The sequence below is a fragment of the Oncorhynchus masou genome, unplaced genomic scaffold, assembly GCF_036934945.1.
Source record: "Oncorhynchus masou masou isolate Uvic2021 unplaced genomic scaffold, UVic_Omas_1.1 unplaced_scaffold_1444, whole genome shotgun sequence".
In the NCBI taxonomy this organism is placed as follows: Eukaryota; Metazoa; Chordata; class Actinopteri; order Salmoniformes; family Salmonidae; genus Oncorhynchus; species Oncorhynchus masou.
Window position 1 is genome coordinate 57,501 of NW_027004412.1, and position 10,000 is coordinate 67,500.

At 51.4% G+C, this 10,000-nt stretch overlaps 1 protein-coding gene across 1 annotated transcript in view; it reads right to left on the bottom strand.

Annotated features, from left to right (window-relative positions):
- The window catches only part of LOC135530869 (paired box protein Pax-5-like), a 31,442-nt gene that overhangs the window by 17,384 nt on the left and 4,058 nt on the right, over window positions 1-10,000 (bottom strand). Inside the window, exon 3 of the mRNA XM_064959038.1 lies at window positions 1,593-1,694. Within this exon, the coding sequence (XP_064815110.1) occupies window positions 1,593-1,694 (102 nt within the window). The remainder of the gene's footprint in view (window positions 1-1,592; window positions 1,695-10,000) is intronic.

Below are 10,000 nucleotides of genomic sequence, written 5' to 3' on the forward strand. Positions count from 1 at the left end.
GAATAGACTGGTGTAGAGATAACAGACCCTTACAGTAGAATAGACTGGTAGAGAGATAACAGACCCTTACAGTAGAATAGACTGGTGGGGAGATAACAGACCCTTACAGTAGAATAGACTGGTGGAGAGATAACAGACCCTTACAGTAGAACAGACTGGTGGGGAGATAACAGACCCTTACAGTAGAATAGACTGGTGGAGAGATAACAGACCCTTACAGTAGAATAGACTGGTGGAGAGATAACAGGCCCTTACAGCAGAATAGACTGGTGGAGAGATAACAGACCCTTACAGTAGAATAGACTGGTGGAGAGATAACAGACCCTTACAGTAGAATAGACTGGTAGAGAGATAACAGACCAGTACAGTAGAATAGACTGGTTGGGAGATAACATACCCTTACAGTAGAATAGACTGGTGGAGAGATAACAGACCCTTACAGTAGAATAGACTGGTGGGGAGATAACAGACCCTTAGTAGAATAGACTGGTGGAGAGATAACAGACCCTTACAGTAGAATAGACTGGTGGAGAGATAACATACCCTTACCATAGAATAGACTGGTGGAGAGATAACAGGCCCTTACAGTAGAATAGACTGGTGGGGAGATAACAGACCCTTACAGTAGAATAGACTGGTGGAGAGATAACAGGCCCTTACAGTAGAATAGACTGGTGGAGAGATAACAGACCCTTACAGTAGAATAGACTGGTGGAGAGATAACAGACCCTGCAGTAGAATAGACTGGTGGAGAGATAACAGGCCCTTACAGTAGAATAGACTGGTGGACAGTAGAATAGACTGGTGGAGAGATAACAGACCCTTACAGTAGAATAGACTGGTGGAGAGATAACAGGCCCTTACAGTAGAATAGACTGGTGGAGAGATAACAGACCCTTACAGTAGAATAGACTGGTGGAGAGATAACAGACCCTTACAGTAGAATAGACTGGTGGAGAGATAACAGGCCCTTACAGTAGAATAGACTGGTGGAGAGATAACAGTAGAATAGACTGGTGGAGAGATAACAGACCCTTACAGTAGAATAGACTGGTGGAGAGATAACAGGCCCTTACAGTAGAATAGACTGGTGGAGAGATAACAGTAGAATAGACTGGTGGAGAGATAACAGTAGAATAGACTGGTGTAGAGATAACAGGCCCTTACAGTAGAATAGACTGGTGGAGAGATAACAGTAGAATAGACTGGTGTAGAGATAACAGACCCTTACAGTAGAATAGACTGGTGGAGAGATAACAGACCCTTACAGTAGAATAGACTGGTGGAGAGATAACAGGCCCTTACAGTAGAATAGACTGGTGGAGAGATAACAGTAGAATAGACTGGTATAGAGATAACAGGCCCTTACAGTAGAATAGACTGGTGTAGAGATAACAGACCCTTACAGTAGAATAGACTGGTGTAGAGATAACAGACCCTTACAGTAGAATAGACTGGTGTAGAGATAACAGGCCCTTACAGTAGAATAGACTGGTGGAGAGATAACAGTAGAATAGACTGGTGTAGAGATAACAGGCCCTTAGAGCAGAACAGACTCCAGGTCGTCCCGACGTGTCTGTGTGTTTACTCACCAGGTACCATACCAGTCAGTGAGGAGGCAGAGTAGCTGCCCTGGCCCGTTGGGGGGACGTGTGGGGGGTAGCCGGGGAGGGTGGTGCTGCAGAGGTCTCGACCTGGACACACAGGAAACACACACGCTGACAGAATGCTAAAAACACGCTAACAACATGATAATAACACGCTTAACAACATGGTAAAAACATGGGAACGACATAACTTAAATGATCATTGGTTGAGAATATTTGAGACGTATCGTGTCTCTCATCTTTCTCTGTCTCTCTGTCTCGCTCTTCTTCCAGCACTCTCCTCTCCTCTCCTCCTCTCCTCTCCTCTCCTCTCCTCCTCTCCTCTCCTCTCCTCTCCCAGCCTCTCCTCTCCCATCACCCTCCTCTCCTCTCCCAGCCTCTCCTCTCCCATCCTCTCCTCTCCTCTCCTCCTCTCCTCTCCTCTCCCAGCCTCTCCTCTCCCATCACCCTCCTCTCCTCTCCCAGCCTCTCCTCTCCCATCCTCTCCTCTCCTCTCCCAGCCTCTCTCTCCCATCCCCTCTCCTCTCCTCTCCCAGTCTCTCCTCTCCTCTCCTCCTCCCTCTCCTCTCCTCCCCTCCTCTCCTCTCCTCTCCCCTCCCAGCCTCTCCTCTCCCATCAGCCTCCTCTCCTCTCCCAGCCTCTCCTCTCCCATCCTCCTTCTCCTCCCTCTCCCCCCGTCTCTCCTCTCCTCTCCTCCTCCTCTCCTCTCCTCTCCCAGCCTCTCCTCTCCCATCCCCTCCCCTCCCCCCTCTCCTCTCCCTCTCTCCTCTCCCAGCCTCTCAACTCCATCTCCCAGCCTCTCCTCTCCCATCACCCTCCTCTCGTGTTTACCTCTCCCAGCCTCTCCTCTCCCAGTCTCCTCTCCCACTCCCCTCCCTTCCTCTCCTCTCCCACTCCTCTCCCAGCCTCTCCTCTCCCATCACCCTCCTCACCTCTCCTCTCCCAGCCCCATTCCCATCCTAATCCTAAAGGGATCTCCCAGTCTCTCCTCTCCATCTCCTTTCCATCCTCACCACTCCTCTCCAGCTCCTCTCCCCTCCTCTCCTCTCCTCTCCTCTCCCAGCCTCTCCTCTCCCATCCTCTCCTCTCCTCTCCCAGGACTCTCCTCTCCTCTCCTCAGGGAGAGGAGAGAAGAGGATCAGGGAGAGGAGAGGAGGGAGAGAGGAGGGGGACAGGAGGGGGGAGGGAGGAGAGCAGGGGGAGGGGAGTCTCTCCTCTCCCTCTCCCAGCCTCTCCTCTCCTCTCCCAGCCTCTCCTCTCCCATCACCCCCTCCCTCTCCTCTCCCAGCCTCTCCTCTCCCATCCTCTCCTCTCCTCTCTCCTCTCCTCTCCTCTCCCAGCCTCTCCTCTCCCATCACCCTCCTCTCCTCTCCTCTCCCAGCCTCTCATCTCCCATCCTCTCCTCTCCTCTCCCAGTCTCTCCTCTCCTCTCCTTTCCTGGAGGATCTCCTCTCCTCTCCCCTCCCCTGCTCCCTCTCCTCTCCCAGCCTCCCTCTCCCATCCCCTCCTCTCCTCTCCTCTCCTCCCAGCCTCTCCTCTCCTCTCCCTGATCCTCTCTCCTCTCCCAGTCTCTCCTCTCCCTCTCCCAGCCTCTCCTCTCCTCTCCCAGCCTCTCCTCTCCTCTCCCAGTCTCTCCTCTCCCTGATCCTCTCCTCCTCTCTCCTCTCCTCGCCTCCCCTCCCCTCCCTCCCCTCCCCCCTCCCCCCTCCTCCTCTCCCTCTCCTCTCCTCTACTCTACTCTCGCCCTCTCCTCTCCTCTCCCAGCCTCTCCTCTCCCATCCCTCCTCTCCTCTCCTCTCTCCTCTCCTCTCTCTCCTCTCTCCTCTCCTCTCCTCTCCCCTCCCCTCCCCTCCCCTCCCCCCCTCTCCCTCCTCTCCTCTCCTCTCCTCTCCTCTCTCCTGATCCTCTCCTCTCCTCTCCCCCTCTCCTCTCCCATCCCTCCTCTCCTCTCCTCTCCCTCTCCCTCCTCTCCCTCTCCCAGCCTCTCCTCTCCCAGCCTCTCCTCTCCTCTCCCTCCTCCCTCTCCCAGCCTCCTCCTCTCCCAGATCCTCTCCCTCCTCTCCCTCCTCCCTCTCCCAGCCTCCCCTCTCCCAGCCTCTCCTCTCCCTCCCCCTCTCCCCAGCCTCTCTCTCCTCCTCTCCTCCCCTCCTCTCCCCTCCCTCCTCTCCTCTCTCTCCCTCTCCCTCCTCCTCTCCCTCCCCCTCCTCTCCCTCTCCTCTCCCTCCTCCTCTCCCAGCCTCTCCTCTCCCAGCCTCTCCTCTCCTCTCCTCCCCTACTCTCTCAGTCTGTCAGTGAGTAGTCAGGATTTATAAGTGCATTAGGCTACATGACAGTGTGTCGGACTAAATAATTTCTCTGTGTTTAGACACAGTCGACAGTCGAGACGAGAGGAGAGAGAGCTATCCATTCATCATCATCATCATCATCATCCACACAACACACACGCACATACACACACACGCACACACACACACACACACACACACACACACATACATCACACACACGCACACACACACACACACACACACAAACACACGCGCACACACACACACACACATGCGCGCACACACACACACACACACATGCGCGCACACACACAAACACACACAAACACACACACACACACACACACACCAGTCCCATTCATCATAATCATAAAGGGATCAGACACTAAACACCATCAATCCAACTCACATCCTCACCACTTAACCAGCTAACTGACTGGAGGAGAGAAGGAGGACAGGAGGGGAAGGGAGGAGAGGAGGGGGAACGGGAGAGTAGGGGGGAGGGGAAATGAGAGGACGAGATCCACTCCTCTCCCAGGGAGAGGAGAGAAGAGGATCAGGGAGAGGAGAGGAGGGAGAAGAGGGGGGACAGGAGGGGAAGGGAGGAGAGCAGGGGGATCCAGAATGAGGGGGAGGGGAAATCCCTGAGAGATCAGGGGAAAGGAGGAGAGAAGAGGATCAGGGAGAGGGAGAGGATCAGGGAGAGGAGAGGAGGGGAGGGAGGAGAGCGTGGGGGGGTATTTTTTAATTTCTCTACTCCCTTCTCCTCCTCTGCCCTATTCTCTGGTTAAATGGAGGATCCTCTCCTCTCCCTGATCCACTCCTCACCTCTCCCTGATCCACTCCTCTCCTCTCCCTGATCCTCTCCTCTCCTCTCCCTCTCCTCTCCCTCCCTGATCCACTCCTCTCCCTCTCCCTGATCCACTCCCTCTCTCCTCTCCCTGATCCTCTCCTCTCCTCTCCTCTCCCTCCCTGATCCACTCCTCTCCTCTCCCTGATCCACTCCTCTCCTCTCCCTGATCCTCTCCTCCCCTCTCCTCACCTCTCCCTGATCCACTCCTCTCCTCTCCCTGATCCTCTCCTCTCCTCTCCTCTCCCTGATCCACTCCTCTCCTCTCCCTGATCCACTCCTCACCTCTCCCTGATCCTCCTCCCTCTCCTCTCCTCTCCCTGATCCACTCCTCTCCTCTCCCTGATCCTCTCCACTCCTCTCCTCTCCCCCCTCCTCTCCCTCTCCTCTCCTCTCCCTGATCCACTCCTCTCCTCTCCCTGATCCTCTCCACTCCCTGATCTCACCTCTCCCTGATCCTCTCCCTTGACCTCTCCTCTCCCTGATCCACTCCTCTCCTCTCCCTGATCCTCTCCTCCCCTCTCCTCTCCTCTCCCTGATCCTCTCCCTCCCCTCTCCCTCTCCTCTCCTCTCCCTGATCCTCTCCCCTCCTCCCTCCCCTCTCCTCTCCTCTCCCTGATCCTCTCCCTCCCCTCACCTCTCCCTGATCCTCTCCCTTGACCTCTCCTCTCCCCCTGATCCACTCCTCTCCTCTCCCTGATCCTCTCCTCCCCTCTCTCCTCTCCTCTCCCTGATCCTCTCCTCCCTCCTCTCCTCTCCTCTCCTCTCCCTGATCCTCTCCACTCCTCCCTCCTCTCCTCTCCTCCCCCTGATCCTCTCCCCTCCTCCCTCTCCCTGATCCTCTCCCTCCCTCTCCTCTCCCTGATCCACTCCTCTCCTCCTCTCCCTGATCCTCTGCTCCCCTCTCCTCTCCTCTCCCTGATCCACTCCTCTCCTCTCCCTGATCCACTCTCCTCCACTCCTCTCCCCTCCTTTCCCTGATCCCTCCTCTCCTCTCCCTGATCCACTCCTCTCCACTCCCTTCTCTCCCTGATCCTCTCCCTTGACCTCTCCTCTCCTCCCCTCCCCTTCTCCTCTCACTCCCCCTCCTCTCCTCTCCCTGATCCTCTCACCTCCCTCCTCTCCCCCACCTCTCCCTCATCCTCCTCTCCTCTCCCTGATCTTCTCTCTCCTTCCCTAATCCTCTCCCCACCTCCTCTCCCTGAACCTATCCCCTCCTCCTTGCCCCTCCCTCTTTGTGCCTGAGTGGAGGTATTAGTGAGGACAGTTTCTGGGTGTGTTTGATGTGACAGTCAGGTATTAGTGAGGACAGTTTCTGGGTGTGTTTGATGTGACAGTCAGGTATTAGTGAGGACAGTTTCTGGGTGTGTTTGATGTGACAGTCAGATATTAGTGAGGACAGTTTCTGGGTGTGTTTGATGTGACAGTCAGGTATTAGTGAGGACAGTTTCTGGGTGTGTTTGATGTGACAGTCAGGTATTAGTGAGGACAGTTTCTGGGTGTGTTTGATGTGACAGTCAGGTATTAGTGAGGACAGTTTCTGGGTGTGTTTGATGTGACAGTCAGATATTAGAGGAGGACAGTTTCTGGGTGTGTTTGATGTGACAGTCAGGTATTAGTGAGGACAGTTTCTGGGTGTGTTTGATGTGACAGTCAGATATTAGTGAGGACAGTTTCTGGGTGTGTTTGATGTGACAGACAGTCAGATATTAGTGAGGACAGTTTCTGGGTGTGTTTGATGTGACAGTCAGGTATTAGTGAGGACAGTTTCTGGGTGTGTTTGATGTGACAGTCAGGTATTAGTGAGGACAGTTTCTGGGTGTGTTTGATGTGACAGTCAGGTATTAGTGAGGACAGTTTCTGGGTGTGTTTGATGTGACAGTCAGGTATTAGAGGAGGACAGTTTCTGGATGTGTTTGATGTGACAGTCAGATATTAGTGAGGACAGTTTCTGGGTGTGTTTGATGTGACAGTCAGGTATTAGTGAGGACAGTTTCTGGGTGTGTTTGATGTGACAGTCAGGTATTAGTGAGGACAGTTTCTGGGTGTGTTTGATGTGACAGTCAGGTATTAGTGAGGACAGTTTCTGGGTGTGTTTGATGTGACAGTCAGGTATTAGTGAGGACAGTTTCTGGGTGTGTTTGATGTGACAGTCAGGTATTAGAGGAAGATGGTCTTGGCTCATCCGCTGGGTCAGCAAACAGGGCAGGGAGAGAGAGGGAATGAGAGATAGAGGGAGGAAGGGAGGGTAGACAGAGATGGACTCTCTCCAGGGCAACTTAGAGGGGGCAGACAGGGCCAGATCCTTGAGGTGTTTCTGGTGTGTGTTTGATGTGTGTGTGTGTGTGTTAGTGGAGGACAGTTTCTGTGTGTTTGTGTGTGTGTGTGGTTTTGTGTGTGTGTTTCTGTGTCAGGATAGTTGATGTATCTGTTCTCAACAGCTTTGCCACAGAGGTCAACGTTATTGAGAGACTCTATTTCCCTCTCTCGCTCTCTCACATTCTTACTCTCTCTCTCCTGTTTCTCTGCTGTTTCTCTCTCTCTCCTGTTTCTCTCGTTTCTCTCCTGTTTCTCTGCTGTTTCTCTCTCTCTCCTGTTTCTCTCGTGAGTTTCTCTCTTGTTTCTCTCTCTCTCCTGTTTCTCTCCTGTTTCTCTGCTGTTTCTCTGCTGTTTCTCTCCTGTTTATCTCCTGTTTCTCTCTTGTTTCTCTCCTGTTTCTCTCCTGTTTCTCTCCTGTTTCTCTCCTGTTTCTCTCTCTCTCCTGTTTCTCTCTTGTTTCTCTCTCTCTCCTGTTTCTCTCTTGTTTCTCTCTCTCTCCTGTTTCTCTCTTGTTTCTCTCTCTCTCCTGTTTCTCTCTTGTTTCTCTCTCTCTCCTGTTTCTCTCCTGTTTCTCTCCTGTTTCTCTGCTGTTTATCTACTGTTTCTCTCTTGTTTCTCTGCTGTTTCTCTCCTGTTTATCTCCTGTTTCTCTCTTGTTTCTCTCCTGTTTCTCTCCTGTTTCTCTCTCTCTCCTGTTTCTCTCCTGTTTCTCTCTCTCTCCTGTTTCTCTCTTGTTTCTCTCTCTCTCCTGTTTCTCTCTTGTTTCTCTCTCTCTCCTGTTTCTCTCCTGTTTCTCTCCTGTTTCTCTGCTGTTTCTCTCCTGTTTCTCTCCTGTTTCTCTGCTGTTTCTCTCCTGTTTCTCTCCTGTTTCTCTCCTGTTTCTCTCCTGTTTCTCTCCTGTTTCTCTGCTGTTCCTCTGCTGTTTCTCTCCTGTTTCTCTGCTGTTTCTCTCCTGTTTCTCTCCTGTTTCTCTCCTGTTTCTCTGCTGTTTCTCTCCTGTTTCTCTCCTGTTTCTCTGCTGTTTCTCTCCTGTTTCTCTGCTGTTTCTCTCCTGTTTTTCTGCTGTTTCTCTCCTGTTTCTCTCCTGTTTCTCTCCTGTTTCTCTCCTGTTTCTCTCCTGTTTCTCTCTCTCCTGTTTCTCTCCTGTTTCTCTGCTGTTTCTCTCCTGTTTCTCTCCTGTTTCTCTGCTGTTTCTCTCCTGTTTCTCTCCTGTTTCTCTCCTGTTTCTCTCCTGTTTCTCTGCTGTTTCTCTCCTGTTTCTCTCCTGTTTCTTTGCTGTTTCTCTGATGTTTCTCTGCTGTTTCTCTCCTGTTTCTCTCCTGTTTCTCTGCTGTTTCTCTCCTGTTTCTCTCCTGTTTCTCTCCTGTTTCTCTGCTGTTTCTCTCCTGTTTCTCTCCTGTTTCTCTCCTGTTTCTCTGCTGTTTTTCTCCTGTTTCTCTCCTGTTTCTCTCCTGTTTCTCTCCTGTTTCTCTGCTGTTTCTCTTCTGTTTCTCTCCTGTTTCTCTCCTGTTTCTCTGCTGTTTCTCTCCTGTTTCTCTCCTGTTTCTCTGCTGTTTCTCTCATGTTTCTCTGCTGTTTCTCTGCTGTTTCTCTCCTGTTTCTCTCTTGTTTCTCTCCTGTTTCTCTCCTGTTTCTCTGCTGTTTCTCTCATGTTTCTCTGCTGTTTCTCTGCTGTTTCTCTCCTGTTTCTCTCTTGTTTCTCTCCTGTTTCTCTCCTGTTTCTCTCTTGTTTCTCTCATGTTTCTCTGCTGTTTCTCTGCTGTTTCTCTGCTGTTTCTCTGCTGTTTCTCTCCTGTTTCTCTGCTGTTTCTCTCCTGTTTCTCTCCTGTTTCTCTGCTGTTTCTCTCCTGTTTCTCTGCTGTTTCTCTCCTGTTTCTCTGCTGTTTCTCTCCTGTTTCTCTCCTGTTTCTCTGCTGTTTCTCTCCTGTTTTTCTGCTGTTTCTCTCCTGTTTCTCTCCTGTTTCTCTCCTGTTTCTCTCCTGTTTCTCTCCTGTTTCTCTCCTGTTTCTCTCCTGTTTCTCTGCTGTTTCTCTGCTGTTTCTCTCCTGTTTCTCTCCTGTTTCTCTCCTGTTTCTCTGCTGTTTCTCTCCTGTTTCTCCCCTGTTTCTCCCCTGTTTCTCTGCTGTTTCTCTCCTGTTTCTCTGCTGTTTCTCTCCTGTTTCTCTCCTGTTCCTCTGCTGTTTCTCTCCTGTTTCTCTGCTGTTTCTCTGCTGTTTCTCTCCTGTTTCTCTCCTGTTTCTCTGCTGTTTCTCTCCTGTTTCTCTCCTGTTTCTCTCCTGTTTCTCTCCTGTTTCTCTGCTGTTTCTCTGCTGTTTCTCTCCTGTTTCTCTCCTGTTTCTCTCCTGTTTCTCTGCTGTTTCTCTGCTGTTTCTCTGCTGTTTCTCTGCTGTTTCTCTCCTGTTTCTCTCCTGTTTCTCTGCTGTTTCTCTCCTGTTTCTCTCCTGTTTCTCTGCTGTTTCTCTCCTGTTTCTCTCCTGTTTCTCTGCTGTTTCTCTCCTGTTTCTCTCCTGTTTCTCTGCTGTTTCTCTCCTGTTTCTCTCCTGTTTCTCTCCTGTTTCTCTCCTGTTTCTCTCCTGTTTCTCTCTGTTTCTCTCTCTGTTTCTCTCCTGTTTCTCTGCTGTTTCTCTCCTGTTTCTCTGCTGTTTCTCTCCTGTTTCTCTCCTGTTTCTCTGCTGTTTCTCTCCTGTTTCTCTCCTGTTTCTCTCCTGTTTTTCTCCTGTTTATCTCCTGTTTCTCTCTCTCCTGTTTCTCTCCTGTTTCCCTCCTGTTTCTCTCCTGTTTCTCTCCTGTTTCTCTGCTGTTTCTCTCCTGTTTCTCTGTTTCTCTCCTGTTTCTCTCCTGTTTCTCTGCTGTTTCTCTCCTGTTTCTCTCCTGTTTCTCTCCTGTTTCTCTCCTGTTTCTCTCCTGTTTCTCTCCTGTTTCTCTCTCTCCTGTTT